This window comes from Chroicocephalus ridibundus, chromosome 8, assembly GCF_963924245.1.
Source record: "Chroicocephalus ridibundus chromosome 8, bChrRid1.1, whole genome shotgun sequence".
NCBI classification, from domain to species: Eukaryota; Metazoa; Chordata; class Aves; order Charadriiformes; family Laridae; genus Chroicocephalus; species Chroicocephalus ridibundus.
The window spans coordinates 2,974,589-2,993,799 of NC_086291.1; the positions used below are offsets into that span (position 1 = coordinate 2,974,589).

General features: G+C 43.4%; 1 protein-coding gene across 1 annotated transcript in view; it reads right to left on the bottom strand.

Annotated features, from left to right (window-relative positions):
- The window catches only part of ROR1 (receptor tyrosine kinase like orphan receptor 1), a 174,980-nt gene extending 158,924 nt beyond the window's left edge, over nt 1-16,056 (bottom strand). The window contains exon 1 of the mRNA XM_063344922.1: nt 15,776-16,056. Coding sequence (XP_063200992.1) covers nt 15,776-15,875 — 100 coding nt within the window. The 5' untranslated portion in view covers nt 15,876-16,056. The remainder of the gene's footprint in view (nt 1-15,775) is intronic.
- Nucleotides 16,057-19,211: the final 3,155 nt, after the last annotated feature.

Here is a 19,211-nt window from a genome sequence, read left to right on the forward strand (position 1 = left end):
AAACGCATTTAAATACATATTTTTTTTTAAAACAGTGTAAAGTATGTTAAGGTAGCACTTATCAGTGATTACCGCTACCCATTCGTGATTTTTAAGAGCTACTCTTCCTTCCACCTATTCTTTATTAAGCAGCTCAGATGAGCAGGCAAGCCTTGCAGCATGCTTGGAAAGTCAAGAAATTTGGAGTCTTGCTGAACCAAAGGTACTGGAAACTTTCAAATCATGGACTCTTCAACAAAGACAATTTATTACCAGCATCGCTCACAGTATGCATTTATTCTGCATTTACATTAGTGTAAGGAAGAACAGGTTTGGTCAAAATATCTTCCTGAGACTTCAAAGTTTCAATTAAGTAAAGTATATCCCAAAATTAAAGGGATGTTAATAGAAAACATCTAAGCAGATGTTGGCTGACACAAGAATACATTAAAACCCAAATAAAACTCCAGGACTTTGAATTGCCAGTAGAAATGATTCGTCAGAGCAGCTCAATAGCAGAGCCCCAAAGTGTGCTCTGCTCCTCATAAAAGAATGTGAGTGAAAATGCAGCTGCGCTCTGGATCAGATGATGCTTCCAAATACTCCTGGCATCTTTGAATAAGCCTTCTACCAAAGACAATATAAATCACAAAGTTCAGTGTACGCCATTTCATCTCCAAATCTCAACAATCAACAGAGCCCCATAGAGGGCAAGTTCATCATTAAAAAAAAAAACAAACCAAAAAAACACAGAACAAGAAATAACACAAAACTCACCCTGGAAAGCAGGCACTAGCACTGAATTTCCAAACCTTCAGTGTTTGTGCTCCACGGGGGAGACCCTCCTGTATATTGTATCTTCAGACATACCAGTATCCAGAGACAAGGGAGATGGAAACCCTAGAAACGCCTCGGATTAAAATTGGCCCAGGACAGAACCTGTTGGTGCAGGCCAGAAAAGGGCTGCCAGAACCTCGCCTGCCAGGTGCACCCCTTTTCCAGCACATTTTCACCTGGGCTTATATCCAAAATAAACCACTGAAGTCCCAAATCCCAAACATCAAAGATGAATGAACGTAAAATATCCAAAATGTTTCCTAGTTTGGCTCCAACTAGTAAATTCTGCAGAACTCAAGCAAGGATCAAATCTTGTGCAACAGGAAAAAGACACTTCAAGCTGTCTTCCCTTTCGCTTCATCTGAACAAATGTTGGACAGATTCAGGCAAAACAGAAAAATCCTGACGATTATAAAATCCTTTTTCTACATACACAAAAATCACTCATTTCAGAGCTCTATAGAGTGACGAGAAAACTAATAAAAGCCAAAGAAGCCACAAAGGAGACTAAAACCAGGAGTTTTTTCCCCCCAGTCAAGAGCACTAATTTACAAGCACAGCATTAAACATTTCCTTTTTTATCTCTTTATATTCCTCCAAAATGTGAAAAGTAAGTTCATGCTCAGAGAATTCCTGTTACTCTCCTTGAACTGCACATGCAATTACTAAATACAGGCTTCAAGAACAAATATTGTCTCAAGTAGCAACGGCTTTCATCAAATACTGTAAACACTTTACTGACATACAAATGGATTTAAAATTTGGAAATGAAACCACTTCTTTCAAGTCATACATTCAGTCTGCAAAATATTTCTAGTAGAAATAAACAGTATCTTCTCATTAGGATTTGACCGAATTCTGTATTATTTATTACTAGGCAAACGAGATGCCTTTTGATTTCCTAGTATATATTTCTTTAATTCTTAAGAAAAAAAAAAAAAGACAGGATATTATGGTTAAGGTTGGTAGAGGGCATGAGAACAAATATGGAACAAGAAGTGTAACCATTTGCATTTGGCTGTTCATTTTAACCCCATTATGGTATGAAAGTCATGCAAAGGAGGTTGGATAATATTTTGTTTAGTGAAATCAAATACCCCCTGAGCAGATATTTTTCCCGTATGCAAAGCATTTGCTTTCTCCCTTCCCCCAAACAGCTCTGCAAGAATAGACACTGTTTTCTCATATGGCAAGCGCTTTAAGTGACAGTCGTCTTTCATCCCTGAAAGCTGAGACACCTACACATCACAGTATGGACAGCCCAGATCAAAACTATCCTTTCTCCCATGGCATTTGGTGCAGGAAGCAAAAGCAACACTATATTCTGCTTAAAGACAAAACCCAAAGTATTCAAATTTCACACTTTCTGCAGCGGACACTTAACATCTATGGGAAAAGGGGCACTGGCAGAACTCCAGGCTGTCACCATTTGTCAATTAGTTTTCCTTTGCTGCACAAACCTACAGAAGAATAACCATCTCCATACCACCATATACTCAAACAACACTGAAATGGGTGGAAAATACTCAGGAGTTGCACCGGCGTAAGGGAGCGACGTGGCAAAACAAAACGAAACACCTCTCCCATGTCTTTAAAGAACGCATGTCCTTTAAGTCCCAATTAAGTCAATGAGAAGAATTGCATTTCTCTGTGCCGCAGAATAAGGTATTCTAGGACACTCTGCACTGAAATTTATTTCTGTGAAAGGACGCCCCTTGTTCACGGCTAGGTGAAATGCGCCTGGAAACAAAGCAGCAACAAAGTAGAAACAAAGTAACTTTTCTATTTACTGTCTATGTCTATTAGGAGCAAGTACCATCATTAACAGGAAGGAGTTCACGCTAACTATTTAAAGATGCAACTTTTAGGGCGATAACATCACACTCGAGGGGTGGGCTTGCACCGCACATCATCGCTTTCACATTGAAAGCGGCTCTGTTTTATCCAAAAGTCCCAAGAAAAGCTTGAAGAGTGATTCCACCCAGGCCAAAATTAAGACAGATAAATCTTTTTGAACAGTTAGGTAATTCACTTTTTACCCCTTATTTAAATAAAGCTGATCTGCTGAATGGCTTCAGATGCCTGTATTACTTAATACACTACAATTCACAAGAAACAACTTAGAACCCAGGAATACTATAGAACAAATACAAATCTAGTGCTGTTAACATTATTTTTAACAAAAACACTGATCATTAGAAAAAAATACATTTGTAAGGAGAAGATGCCGTGAATCCAAGCCTGTTATTTCTGACATGACAGTACTTCCCATCACAAGTCCAGCACAGCAGGCATTCTTTTATACGGGAAATATTTTGGCTGACTGAAAGCAATTGCCCACTAAATTTCTTAAAAGATACATTACACGTATTCTTTAAAGGACTCTGGCAGAAAATCTGTCAGGCTCCGTTGCTCAGATTGACTATTTTAATCAGCATTACTGAATGACTGAGCCCCAGAGGATCATAACCACTTGTAGGATATTTAAGACAGCAAAGCAAGTAGAGATCAAAAAGTAGTATTTCCTTCCTGCAGCTCAGTCATCCTCTCTGCAATCACCAGCCATCTCTAGTGTCAGTAATTTATAGTAAAAGTAAAGTAACAAATAGCAGGATAATATCAGGCCTTGATACCTGATGAAATAAAAGCTAAATTAGCACAATAATCCGTGAAGATCTTAAGTGCCTTCTCAAGGAGCCTAACGCTAGCTTACACAGGCAAAGGGAGAAAAAAAAGCATATAAAATTAGCTTCAATGGGATAATGCAACAAAAGGAAAAGAAAGTTGAGCCTCCATATCACCACATATCTATCCTTTGCAATATTTCAAATGATTTTACAGTTCTTCTGACAGGTATGTACATAGACACCTCTCAGCAAATGACACTGAATATATACACACTTAATCCCCTACTTGCAACGTCGAGACAGAATTCTTCCCCTTAGGCCTTTTCAGTTATTACAATTAGTCCATGTGAAGTTACCTTTGATAATCTTAGGAGATAATAACTGGTGGGGGAAGAGTGTTAACAGAACATCCGACAATTACAGGGTTTGGGTAGGGGATTTCTGTAGAGCTGACAAAAAAAAAAAAAAAGCACAACCAAAAAACCAATATATAAAAGCATGATAGCATCGCTCTCCCTGCTATGACCCTGGCTGGCTGGTCTGCAATGCCCAAGGCAACACCTTCAGCCATTTACTGACATAAGAGGACCAACGTGCCAGTGAAGACATTTGCACTGCGTTCCATCCAAATCTTCTTGAAAAAGGGGCTGCTCTTAGAGCTACCCATTGATTTTTAAAGCTGGATGGGACCATTACATCTGAGGTACCCCATGATAAACATAACGCAGGCCAAAAAATTCTCCCAGTGCTTAAGAGCTCCAAACCCAGAGTCTTCAGAATGGCCTCAAATGAGAGAGCTGAAGAGGCCCCATGAATGATGACAGAGCAGCATTAGACATCCAGATTCACCAAAATCCTTGTAAAGGTCCCACGTTTATAGGAGCTGCTTCCACCTGCAGCCCTCACACAAGAGATTATATTACCCAACGAAGAGCCTTATTGCAAGGAAAAGCAGTGAGTTTGCAGATAGTCTCTCTCTATTTATTAAACAAATTCTCTGAAAATTAACTTTACCTGGTATTGACACTGAGGAGACCTTTTTTCCCCTTCCCCCAATACCAACTATCAACTTTTTAAATTTTCAAAAGAGATCAAAGAACTTACCCAGAACTATTGGGACCTTCACAGATAAACAGATTTTGAAACAAGAGAGACAAGCATGACCACTGCCAAATCTGACTCCCGGTTAAAACCAGTTCAGGAGGAAAGGAATGGGACAGTTAGCTTAATGCCCAACCTAATCTGTCTCACCCTGAATAGCACAACCAACAAAATAAATGACTTTGACATTCCCTGTAGATTTTCAGCCTGCAATGAAGAGAGCTGATCACAGAGGTCCTCATATCTGGACCATATTTGCTGCTATGAAAAGTAGGAGACGAAAGATCTTAAGAGGAGTCCATATGGAACATCAAATTTCTGCACATAAAATATTCTCTAGTTTTGTGAACCTTTTACTACTGCTCAGGGTTCACTACAAAACCACTCATAAGAGTCAGAAATACTCAGTAGGATTTAAAAGAAGATTGCGTGTTTAAAAAAAAAATTTAAAAAAAATCACAAAATCAGAATGTAAGAACATAAATCACATCCTACAAACTGACTCTCAAAGGAAAAGTGGCAAATCAGCTATCAGCTACCCCTATATAATGGATGAAAATCAGAAGAACATCTTTTGATCCCTGATGAATTAGAATTTTGCTAATGATTAAGATTCCTCTATACAGAGAGGATGCCTTTGCAGCTTCTTCCCTTGCCTGGGCCTCTTTTTGGGGAATTTACATAGCAGTAGGCGCTAAAAGAAGAAAACCCCTTCAACAGTTCTTTTTAGCTGGGCATCTGAAGACCTTCCTAAAGCTCTTTGCTATACTTATAATCTGGTTTATACATGTAAAATACTGTGTATGTCATGAAGAACATGTGTGTTTCAAAACATAGCAACGTATCGTACACAGGAAAAATAAAGGGAGAGGATAAATAATGACAACATCCAACTTATGGCCTAGCAGTAGAATGACCCATAACTTATGAGAAACAGAGTCTAGAGCTACGATGGGCCTCGGCTCGCCCTGCTGGGGAAGGCACCGTGCTCCACTACTGCTTGCACGAGAATGCATTCTGTTATTCCACATCAGGTTTCAATTACTCATCTCTTACTCAACTTCAGATTTACTTACTTAAAAGGATACAATTTTAACAATAAATCTCATGGACAGTGTTAATTAAAAGCTAAATCTTTCCCTGATCTGGACTTCCAAAGTCTATGAGAATGTTCACAGCCCATTTATTTATTCCAGCATTGTGTCAGTTATTAAATTACAGTAAATTAAAAACACAGTGACAGACCAATAGCTAAAATAAGTGAGGCTTGTTGCATCTCACTTACAAAGGTTGCCAGACTTGGGCTCTGACAGACTGCCAAGAAAAGTGAATTTAAAAAGTAAGGGGCCCTCAGTTCAAAAACGTCCTATCGTGAACATGAATTGTTTCAACCTCAGAGGTGCCAGCAGCCCGGCACTCCCAAGTTAATCATAATTGCTTCACGCAATACCCAGCAAAGGGGCCATGCTCTCAAACCACAACTCCAGACCATTCAGAGCTGTAAAAAGCATCAGCAGCACTACTGAGTTGTTCCAGATATTAAAAGGAAATCGATGAAGAGGCTCAAGCCTCATGAGCATCTGCAGCATCTACAGCAGCTCGAAGGGGGCCAGCTTTGCACCAGCCGGCACTGACATCCTGCTAATTACAGCAAATGCAACTCTCCTGCCCAGAAGTAGCAGAATGCACCAAATGCCCAGACAGAGCCTGAACAAAAGAAGAACCCACTTGGAAATTCAAATTTAATCATTGGCTGATAGTTACTTCTGAACTACCACATTTTCACTTCTAATTACCAGCTTCCCTCTTGCTGCCAGCTTCTCAGCTGTGGGATGTTGCTAGCCCTCCAGGCTACTCAGCTCTCAGGGGAGCTCTGAGCTTCTACTCTTCACAAAAAAGCAAAGGGCGCACAAATCAAAACTGGGAACATTTTTTTTTTTTTTTCATTTGGAGAAGGGCTTTAAATGTAGGGAGAGAAAAATAATCCAAGACACTAGAATAATAAGTCAACGGTCAGAAGAAAAGATCCACCAAGTGTTATTCTGTGACCTTTCGAAAGGGTTTAATGACATAAATCCATTTCCCTGACAATCAACTGGGAATTAAATGACCTCTTGTCATTTTGGGTGAAACCCACTGAAAGCTCAATGTGGTGCTCTCTATACTCAGCTTGTTCTGGAGAAAAAGAGATGTCTCCATCATGCTACAAATTTTCAGTAAATTCACAGAGATAATGTATTTTTTTTAAAAAATCAAAACATATGGAATGAATAATTAACATATAAAATAAAATTAAAAACTAAAGCGTACTGAATGCTTGTTACTTATACAGCACATCAAATATTTCAGAGTAAACAAAACAATTACAAAGATACTTCCTTTTATTTGAAGCCAAGTTAATTTTGGAGAAGAGATGTTCAACTATGATAACTGACCTCTTACAGGAAAAACTGGGAGAGGCAAAAGCTGTTGTAGACACAGTGTAGACTCCATAGCGCTCAGATATACAATAACTCTATAAAGGTGTCACAGATGAGAGTGAAAGAGAAAGATGAGGTAACCGAAGTCTCGCAAAGAGGACTTCACTTGATCAAAAAAGGATCTAATCTTAGTTCTAACACCATTATTTCTTTTTGTCTTTGGCCAAGCTTCTGGCTTCTCCTAGACACCGCGCTGTGTACACCATCACACTTATCTTTGAGGACAGAAATACTGAAACTGGATTTAACAGAAAGAAAACAAAACCCTTCTCCAAGTTACATATTCCACAAACGTTCCAAGGTATGGGTGCTGAGGTGGTGAGATGGGCTTGCACGTTTTATTCGGCTGCTGCTACAAACACGACGACAGCATTGCGACACAGCCTTTCTCTTCCTCCAGCCAAGTCAAAAAGGTTGCTTCGTAGCTCAGAGCAGTAAGTAGCACAGGCATAAATAATTTTTTCTGCAAGTGGGCTGAAAACTTAAAAGTTTCATCGAATACAAGATTCGTCTGAGAACGTTCAAACCCATTTCAGTTTGTAGTGAGAGGGCAGGAATACACCCGCCTGACCTCACAGGGTGTACTAAGTCTGGACTATCCTTTCTGGGTTTTTTTTTTCCACATGTCCAACTATGTCTAGGACTTCAACGATTAAAAATTCTGTAACATATTCATATTTGCAACAAAATGTCTCTGGGAAGCTGCTTTATATTATCCAAACATACCCAGTGCATAAAGTTGTGTAACAAAAGCTGGTACCAAGTCTAAGAAAGAATAAATAAAGTGCTCATCACAACCACCAGACTTGATGTTGGAGAATCGTCTCTCAATCGCGGCACTATGCCGTCTCTCAATGCCGTCTCTCAATCGCGGCACTATGCCTTTATTGTATGTGCTTCAAACTTTTTAGGATGTCCATCAGCCCAGCTTTGTCACCATACTCTGCAATTCATTCTACCATTTTTTTGTTACCCAAGAATCCTTATACACATGTCACCACTCCTACATTCCTGCTTTTGAACCAGAGCCTTCAGGAAGAACAATCCTACCATCACACACTCGCATTGTGTTCACAATCAGACAAAAGCTCTCTGGAAGATGGTGGAAAAGTCACTTAATTGAAAATATTTTAACGTAGCAAATGTCATAATAACTTTTCTATAGTGCTAGTGTTAAAGGAAATGCTTAGATGAAAACAAAACAAAATACTAACCTGCAGCGTCTGCCTAGCACAAATTAATCTATACACCACTGGAAGCATTGCCATTATTTTTCAAATAACGGTAGTTACATAGTTGTAACAATTAAAGAAATACAGAAAAGTGGTTGTGTTATTATTAGGCCTTATTAGTGTCTACTCTTGCTCTTGGGTCTAAGCCCACGTTACGCACTCAAAAGCTGGTCTGCTGGGATAATGGAAGAGGGCACTTTTCCCTACAAATGTCATTCCTGCCTTTTACCTAGATGCAGTCAGGAGACTGAAGTACAGAGACATGCTATTTTCAAAGTGGTATTAGCCTAACAAGAAGAGATGAAGCACCAGACATGATTTCAAAAGGGCTCTTGTAAAATTTCTGACTCACTGCATCATCTCAAGCAGCTTCCTTTCTCCTGACAAGGCTTCTGAAGCCTTTGGACTGATGTGTGGCCGATGCCCTTTCTGATGAGATTTTGAGAAGTGCTCAGCTCTCCCAGATAAACATGATAGGGGCTAAAGGTCCTCGTGACAGGCTGAGAGAGTTGGGGTTGTTCAGCCTGGAGAAGAGAAGGCTCCGAGGAGACCTTGTAGTGGCCTTCCAGTACCTAAGGGTCCTACAGGAAGGATGGGGAGGGACTCTTTATCAGGGACCATAATGATAAGACACGGGGTAACAGCCTCAAACTGAAAGAGGGCAGATTTAGATTGGATATCAGGAAGAAATTCTATACTGTAATGGTGGTGAGGCACTGGAACAGGTTGCCCAGGGAAGTTGTCAATGCCCCATCCCTGGAAGTGTTCACGACCAGGCTGGATGAGGCTTTGAGCAGCCTGGTCTAGTGGGAGGTGTCCCTGCCCAGGGCAGGGGGGTAGGGACTAGAGGATCTTTAAGGTCCCTTCCAACCTGAACCATTCTTTGAGTCTGTGAGTTTTGAAAATAAGGCCACACAGATCATAAAATCCCTCCTTCTCCAGCACGTATTCCTAGCACTGAAGCACACAGTTTCTCTGAAGGAGTAGCCATGAGGTTCTGTATCAACCACCCACAATGTGGACAATCTTAGGCAGCACATTACCCTTGCACCATTGATCCTTTAAAGCATGGCTTAGCATCTTCAGGATGGACTGTGTCACCTCCTTCAGAGAAGGACAAAATATCTCTTCAGAGGAACTCTCACGCTGTGAATCTGGAAGTGCATATCCTTCCAAATATAATCTCAAGTTCTAAGGGTAAGAAAAGCATACCCTCATACATTTCCAGTCTCTGGAGGGAATGTGCGATGAGGTTACAAAGTTGCCGAACATTTTTCCTTGCTTATCTCTGATCTTTCAATTTCCCATGGCCTGCTGCTGTGCTCCGACACAAAGCTTCACCACCCTGTCTCTTTCCCAGATCTGTATGGAGCAGATGTTCAGACCTCTGCTGCAGACAGAGCAGAGCATCTGGGAACAGGACAGGAGTATGCACAACTGACACCCCTCGCGGGAAAGGAGCAGGAGGTCACAGGAAGCCATCGTGAGGTATCAGTTTCAACATATGACCTAACTGACCAGTTTGAAAAAGAACCTTTTAATAAAATGCAGGCTTCCACCAGGGCCTCCACTAACTGCTTTCTCAAGAACTCATCTAGTTATGAAACTTTAACGTTGCATATTGAGATGGCTAAGTCCTAACGTAAACCTAGTACCAAGTATCTGTTACTGAGTGAAAGCATGTCTTTGTACAACACAACGCAGAACAGGGCATCAGCAGCAGTTATAAAAAACACGCAACATCTGCACAAAGTTACCAGCACTTTTGCCTGATCTCTTTAGGAAGAGTGCATCCTGCCTCTACGTACGGTGACTTGCCTCAATTATTTTTTTTTTTTTAAAACCTTCCCCGATACCAAGGCCAGACAGATCTTCCTTCTCTTTGACATGGCCAAAATGCCATGAGGATGGCCAGGCTTCTTGCCTCCAACGCGACAACAGAAAGCCTCATGTGGGTTAAGCCATGCCTGGACCAGCACTACTGGACTGACACGTAATTGTCCCGATCCAGCCAACAGGGACATGTTGCCCAGACTTTGCCAACATCAGCGATACAGGATACTTCCTGCAAGAGACAATTTTTTTGTTGTTCTTCAATCTCCTGTGCTCTGTAGCACCTCACTGATCAAACACAACCAGAGCCTCTATGCAGCTCTCTGAAGGGATTTTGTTAAAAGAGGATATCAAGTACAATTACCCTGTGGAACTCTGTGGAAGTAACAAAGCAGACTTGACCTAAGCTTTCTTCTGCTTTAGAGCCTATTTCATGCCTTCAGCATGAACTCCAGCTAATGACTTGTTGAAATACATTAGAAAAAGCCTCACATTGTACACAGCACTGCAGAAACACAGTATTGGTCCCACAATTAATTTACACCTGTCAGTTCCTCCTCAATGGGAATGATGTGGCTTTCCGTTCATGACCATTCTGCATTATTTTTTCAGCAATCATATCTAACTAATCATCCTGCAAATTTGTGTCCATTCCAGCAATACACATTGTGGGATTCTTTTCACACGTCACTAGCCATTTCCTTCCATATACTGCTCCACAGATTTACTGGGAAACAGTGGCACTCCAACGTCTCCGCTTCAGGAGGAGATCCTAGAAAGCAATCTTCCTCACTACGGGATGCTGGCACGGAAGTATGCGGAGAAGCCTGTGTTATTGCTTTCCCTCACTAAAGGGTTCCTTTCTAAAGCTACTTCTTTTTCCCAAGCTCTTTGACTTTGGCAGAGCAGCATTTTCAATATCACACCGCATTACATTCCAAATATACGCAAGTTCTTTTAATTTACATTATATTCCCAAGAGGACCTAAAAGAACATTACCATCAAACAATGGTAATATTTAGAGTTTTATTATTACATAACACACTAGTGGTATCTATTTACGCTGAAATTATTCCATTTTTTCACCTTAGCAAACTTCATAGCTTTTCTGTGCATTCTGTCATTTCAGGTCAATTAAAAGACATTAAACATGACCAAGCCTCTCATATGCCACACTCCTGGCGGGGGGGGCGGGGGGAGGCATTGACTCTGCTTGTAAACAGACAGAAAAATTACTTCTGCAGTGCCTGACCAAATGAAATTTTACACCAAATGTAATAATTCAGGAATTTTAGAGAGCTCTTCATTCATCATAAAGTATTTCAAACTGCAGTCATCAAACATACAGAAGCATCCTTCAGCTAACACCAGTATTTTATTATCATTTGCAAAGAATCATAGGCTATTACTCTCATTTATTCATTTCACTATTGTTTCATTTACAAATAAGCAGATTCACTGTCTTTCAATATCTCCATGATTAGAATGAAGAGAAACCAGAATGGAAGAAGCCCTACAAAGTCACTTAACTATTCAACTGCTGCCCCAGCACCAATCAACCCTAAATTTCTTTAAGCTCTGCTTTAGAGAGTTGGTTCCCCAGCCCTCCCTGTGCTGCACTAACTTTATCACTGGAAACTGCTGCTTCCTACCATAAAACCAGATTCAGTTTTCATACAAACCTTCCCTCTGCTTTCAAGCGCGAGAGATTATAAGACAACAGCCCCAGTTTGCTAATTTTTAAAAGCAGAAACTTGGATCAAAATTAGTGCCTTAATAATAAAATAACTTCATTTGATATTCATTTAAGTGTTTCAACACGTGCGAGTCACTGTCAAAAATAAGCTGCATTATCACTGTCACACCTCTACCTACACCAGGCTGGGTGTGAGACTTGACAGCTTTGCCAAGGCCTCATTTTTTTTGGTTCAGGGAGCAACTTCACCAGGGAATTCCAGCACATATTACCTGGGTGCCTACAGCAAGATGAGAACATCCCACTGAAACAGCCAATAAGACCCAGGACTTTGCAGACAAAGGTAACTGCAGCTCACAGTCTAGCAGGTTACTAAAACCTGCTTCTTAAGATACAAAATGGCAAAAACATGCACAATTGTGCGAAGGTAAAATTTGCAATTGAGGATGACTGAGATTTTTTCCAGGGCTTGGAGAAGAAAAGTTTTATACTTTTTATTTTGTATTAGTTAGCTTTCCTAGATATTTCTCACTTGCAAGACAATCACTATGTGGAAAGCAGCTGCATTTAGTTAGAGACCTTTTTAAAGAGTTTTCAACTCTGAGGTGCTCTTTGGAGTCTCAGAAGACTGCTGCATTTCTACATATCTTTCCAAAGAGTGGTATCTAGTGTCACACCTCAGGGAAGCTTTCTTCCCACCTCCCCCACCCCATCTTTGCCGAGATTTAGGTATTTGTATTTAAAATCCATACACAAGCTTTAAAACACTCCCCTGCCCAACCTCATTTGCAATGCTTTAACTTAAAAATCCTGTGTGTACATAATCAACAGAGTGGTTTCAGTAGATGTTAATTATAGAAATAAAGAAATGATGTCCTGAAGATAATTTGCTGATACTTCAAGCAACTTTTGTCAAGAAATGTGAGACTACAATCATGGTAAGTCAAACAGTGACATCTACTCTCATCCTCTTACAGGCTTATGGCAACAAAAGCATTTTGTTTGTTTGTAAACTCATAAATCGATACTGGATGAAATAGCAGCCTGTTGACCTATGGATGAAACAATTAACCACTGGGGTATTACAGGGACTAATCAATAGCTGTGGAACTTTATCTCACAAGAGGCAACTTTCAAGGAAATCAGCAGTACCCCCTATAATCTAAAACATAATCTAGAGATCTGTGGTTTTACTAAATGCTTTTATACTATTCACGCTTCTTCCATTGTAACTCCTCACAAAATTACATGATACAGAATAATAATAAAGCTGAAGTGGTAATATCCATAGTCAGATACTGCAAAAATGAAAAAATATCCAACTTTGAGAGTTCCTGTTACTTACATTCATGTTAACTTTGTGGTTTTATTCAGAACACTTGGGCCAGCCTGTGAGCACCCTTGGGAAGAGCATGCATTAAAGACAGCATGAATGTACAAAGGAAAATGCGCTTTTTGTTTTGTTTTGCTCTCTACAAGGAAAGGTCACTGACAAAAAGGAAGCAGCAGGAGACAGGGAAAAAAGTGAAGAGAAGAAGACAAAAAAAGAGTTTTTGGAAGGCAACAGAGATAAAGACTTTTGGTCGCTTGACAATATCTCAACTAAAAGGATGACTTGGTAATAATGCCCCCAAAAGAGATGTGACAATGGCTGTGCAGGTTCCTGACCTCCAAGCAGATACACATCTGACTTGTCCTACTGAGCTGCATCAGCCGACTCGCACGAGGCCGTTTGTGCACATCTGTATATGTTTACTGGATCAGCGTGTCAAACTGGGAAGTCTCTGGAGTGGGAGTCATGTCTCCACAGATGTTTGGAGCAAGCACAGCACAACAAGGCTCTGATCCTTCTGGACCTCAGGGAGCTAACAGCCCAAACTACGCTTCAATATTTTCATTCTGTTAGACCCTCAGATCTTGGACTCAGAGCTCATCTTTTCTGGTAGTTGAAGTTAGGCTACTACCAGGGATGGACTTCCATTGCAGTCCTTATTTGACATGCCTGGGGGGAAAAAAAAAAAAAAAAAAAAAAAAAAAAAAAAAGGCTTTTACTTATTTAGTGGTCCATATTCTATATTTTTGAAAAATATGAGGGTAAACATGGAGGCATTGAAGGGTTCTGTATAGTTGGCTGGGTTTCTGATGGAGCAAAACCTATTCACCCAGCCACTACAGTCACCTTAAAGAAATCTGTAAAACATTTTATAATAGGGGTTTTGTTTGCTTGTTTAATCAGAGCATTAGATGTTCAGGTTCCCTTGTATCTTTAATAAGTTCGGGGGAAAACATAGTACGTGGGTGTAACATAGATGATAGATGTCTATCTAAAAAATAAATAAATCACTTGATCTGCCCATGAGTCAATATTGTAAGCTTTTGCCAAAGATAACAGTTAAAATACAGGAAATATTTCACTGTGGAAAGTAATTGTGCATAATGACTATATTGATAGTCATACATGAAGGTGAATGCATGTAATGAAAGGTACTTCCCAGCAGAATTCACAGTAAATAAAAAAAGGCCAGTTTTGGACCCGACGTTATCAGTTGCTTTATGTTCATGTGTTTTTTCCCCCCTCCAGGCTCTTTGAACCCCACAAAATTACATCATATAACCCTAAAGTTTTTATATTATCTGAAAAACAGGATAAAAGGCCTGTATTCCCCCACCCACCCCCCTTTAAAAATACAGCTATTTGTTAAGCACATACAGTATTCCCTGGGGATACTAGAAAACAACATTTGAAAATTCTCCCATTGAGATGTCATAGAGATTTCCTTCCCTAAGCTGGATCATCCAGCCATTGAATCTGCACCAGGAGACGCCTGTGTCCAACCAAGTCATACTGCGATATCAGGAATTCATTCCTACAGATCCACTACCTAACACACAGCCCCAGGTGTGTCATTAGGGACACACTGAAATGCAGAGAAATTCAGGCACAGGCACATGACAAGAGTGTTGTATCTATTAGCTACAACTGAGTTTTTAAAGGCAGCTATCCTACAGTATCTACAATTTGGCTTAGAGGTTTTAAAATCACAGCTTTTTCCGTTCTGAACTGCTACATGTTTAAACTCATCAGCTTTACCTCTTTAGTGTTCACTTTTCCCACTTCTTTAAATACTAAATATGGCCATATTATCAACGAGGACTTTTCAGAAATAGCTTGTGATTTAAGTACCCACCATAAAACACTTTCAAGGAGTCGGAGTTTGTGAATATCCACCTCTTACTGAAATTCTCATGCAGGCGTCCAAAAGCACTGCTCACTTTTTACTGACTTGGCCTCAGGAATCAGTCCTTCTTGCCTAATTCCATCTAGGTCCCTTTATGCATGTGCTACGCTTTAAGAGATAAATCTTTTGCAAAAGGCTGAAATCAAAACCCTAATAAAACAGAAGGGTCGCAAAATAAATATTGCTTGTTAAAATTAAATCAAAAAGGCCTTCTATAAGGTTATCGTTTTTTAAAAATATATTTAAAAAAAAAAAAAACAACTTCTTGGAAGCCTACAAGGGCGATGAGATGGCAAAACATCCCCCAAAGCTGGAGTTAAAGGAGAAGCCTTCACTGATAACACCACCTCGGGAGCCATAAATCACGTATCAAAAGCGGGCTCGCCTGGGAACGCTTACCCTTCGCCCGTAACTCCGCCGAACACTTGGAAGGGCTTTTTTTACGAAGCAATTAAACACAGATCGAGTATAAAACTCGGAGTTCGTTAACGGGAAGGCGGTGGGGAAGGGGGGTTGGGGGGAGCGGCCGGGCTCCCCGGCGGCCGGAGGGGCCGCGCAGCCCCGCGGAGACCCCGGGCAGGGCGGCGGCTGGCCCCGCTCGCCCCCACAGCCCCGGCCGCGCCTCAGGGCCGGCCCCGCCGCCCCGGACCCCAGACCGAGGGCTCGGTCCCGGCCGCCCTCACAGAACCACCCCCGTGCCGGTCCCGTCCCGTCCCGTCCCGCCGCGGGCGAGGGCCCGCACACCCCTACCTTGCGTGGCGTCCCCCAGCTCCGCCCGGCTGCCCGCCCGCAGCAGCAGGAGCAGCGGGAGCAGCAAGAGGCTCCCGTCTCCGCCGCCCGGCTGCTGCATTCCTGAGCCGGCGCCGCGCTTACTCCCACATCCACCGCGCAGCGCCGGCGTCCCGGGCCGGCCCGCGCAACCGCCGCGGGGGCCGCCTCTCCTCCCTCGCCGCCGACCCGTCCCACGCCGCGCCCCCGGGGCTGCGCTCTCTTGGCGGGCGGGGAAGCGAGCGCGGGGCGGCCGCCGCCTCCGCCGCCCTCAGCCCCTCACTTGTCACTTTCCGCCCGCTCCGCTCACGGACCGGCCCCGGGCCCGGCCCCGCCACCACACCGGCCCAGCAGCGCCCCCTACCGGTCCACCCGTCAAGCCGCCGACGCCGCTTCCCGCCCCGCCCGGCTCGGCCGCCGCGCGCCGCAGGGGGACGCTCGCCTCGCCTCGCCCCGTCGGGCGCCATTTTGCCCCCGCCTCAGCCCGGAGCCCTATAGAGGGCATGTGCCGGCCGCCGTGCTCGCGTGGCTGAGGCGGACTTCCTCACGTCCCTCTTAGAGCAGGTGGATTTATGAACAAGAAGGACATGGACCTGTTGGAGCAGGTCCAGAGGAAGCCACAGAGAGGGCTGGAGCCCCTCTGCTGTGAGAACAGGCTGAGAGAGCTGGGGGGGTTCAGCCTGGAGAAGAGAAGGCTCTGGGGAGACCTTCCAGTCCCTAAAGGGGCTCCAGGAAAGTTGGGGAGGGACTTTTTACAAGGGCACATAGTGATGGGACAAGGAGTAATGGCTTCAAACTGGAAGAGGGTAGACACAGATTAGATATCGGGAAGAAATTTTTCACTCCGAGGGTGGTGAGCCCCTGGCCCAGGTTGCCCAGAGAAGCTGTGGCTGCCCCCATCCCTGGAGGGGTTCAAGGCCAGGTTGGCCGGGGCTTGGAGCAACCTGGGCTGGTGGGAGGTGTCCCTGCCCAGGGCAGGGGGTGCCACTGGGTGGCCTTTAAGGTCCCTTCCAACCCAAACCATTCTGTGAAGACACCAGTTGGGGTTACTGTCCTTTCCCCTCCCCATTGTGTTTAGTCATACAGTAAACACAATCCATGGGATTATTGCATTTGGGGGGCGGGAGGAGGCAACCCCTTTTTCCAGGCAGAATCTGGTTTTGTTACTTGCTACGTTCATTATTAATCTTCCCAGGTCTCTTCCCGATCTTCCCCTGTCATACATGAGAACTGGAATGTTGTCTTGTCAGACTTCACTGAGGAAGCTGCCCAGCCATGAAGTTAAAGGATGCCATGTCAGTAGAGAGGTGGTGAAATCACTGTTTTAGGGTGTCCAACTCACAACTGTAAGCACAGGTCAGCTAGTACCTGACCCCCACCCCAAAGCCTCCCACAGGGCTCACAGCAATGGTGGTGGCCAGTGGTTGGGAGTTCACAGTGCATGTCCAGGCCACCATCGAGGCACGTGACTGGCACGGGCCACCTTCTGTCCCTGGGAAGGGCATTGCTCGCTGCCCAGGCCCAGCCATGGCTATGGGGAAGGCAGCTGATTGGTTTTACATAATTTAAAGTTTATCCCACCGAGCTCTATGGATGTAGCGTTCTACTTTTTAGACCATTTCTGTGAAACAAAGTGAAGAAACTGAGAACTAGCAGTGTATAAAAGTGATTTCCCAACTGTTCTTCATACAGGAATTGATAGTCAAGGGTTTCTAATTTTCCCCTCACATTTCTGATTTAGTGGATCTCTTCTACTTTTTCTGTCAGTCAGGGTCGCAGAAGTCCAGTTTGTGTCTTAGGAATCATTTTTCAACCCTCCTTGCACTAGTGAAATCAAGATGTAATATACTAATTTCTCCTAGTTTAGCTTTTATAAAAAAAAAAAAGCCTACCTGAAAAGGAGTCAGGCATAGCTACTGCCTGAGATCCTCAGTGCCAAGAGCAGCATTGTAAATCCTGCCGTCATTTCCCCCATTCTCCAGCACGTCTCACCCCAGGCTGGGGACTGTCCCCCACTGCTTCCTGCAGGTGGCCTCATTATAAGGGCTCGATCGGCCCATGACACGGTGCCCAGAACCAGACCCCAAACATGCTTTTCCCTCGCGCTGGTGATGGGAAGCTGAGCTCTGCGGGCAGGAGGGTTGCAGTTTCCTCCTGCTAACACACAGTACCGATTCACCATACATTATATCGCAGCTGTGACCATGGTCAGGCAGATTAGACAGTGGATAACACTGTTTTGCTGGAGTTGAAGGACACCGCCAAAGCTGGTTGAAGCTGCTAAGAGCGATAACTACTTTCCATTCAGGAGAACGATCGCATTCCTGGGATGCTTAGATTAGGTTTAGGATTTCAAAAGTCAGCAACTGTTTAATAAAAAGTTCATAAGCAGAGTGGAAACAAGGACAAGATTAAAGGAATTTCCTCCTCGCTTCCTGCTAGATCAGATCCCACCCCTCTTAGGCTTGCTTTCTGCCATATGAATCTTGTATTTCTTGTCAGACGCTAATAGAGACTCAAGAGGAGGAACAAACCCAGATAAGCATCTGTCTGCGTGTTCGGGAAGGAGATTGAGGTCTGAAACCACCTCCTCCTCGCGTATACACACATGCACATATTCCTCCTCAGACCAAGGAGGACAAAGACAAGTGATTATCCACTTCCTAGTGAAAACTGACCAACGTACAAACACAAATTAAACAGAAGAGGCAAGCCAAGCTTGACACTGCCAGGGCTGCTATAGGATCTGGATGTGACACATGGAAGGGATGGTCTGCTGCTGGGACCTGGGTGCCTGTGTTTCATTTCTGCAGCATTAGACGAAGTAGGTCCTTGTTCAAGGTGCAGGACTTTTTGCCACCTTGCTCCGGTATGCCTGAGGATGCCGTTTCACGGCTGGCTGAGGGTAGATGTGCTGCCACCTCCCCCCCTTTCCCAATCATGCATTCCCCAACACATTCTTTGTGTCAGCTCTAGCAGTTGCTCGGCCACACAGGACCTGCCCTTTCAGCAGCAGTATGAGCTTACGCCAGCTTAAACCAACCACGAAGCCAAGCCCCTCCATACCAGCCAGAGACGATGCAAGTCAAGGTTGGGAAGGAACCACACCATTGGCAGCTATGTGGTCTTCCCAGTCCTACACATTGTTTCTGACACAAAGAACCAGGAGCTGAGACAGTTCTAGAGCTAAGCTGAGAGATAGTTACCTCTTCAGAGTGGGGAGGTTTAGGTCCTTAACTACCAATTTAGGTCCCTGAACTACCTTTTTCCCAGGACACAGCAAATGCTCTTTGGTCCTTAAGGGACAGGGAGCTGAAGGGGTGCCACAGCCAGCAGAACAGGGACCTCACCAGCAGACCCTGTCCCCCTACCCCCGGCCAAGGTGAACAAGGCAGGCCCAGGTCAAACCAAGAGCCTA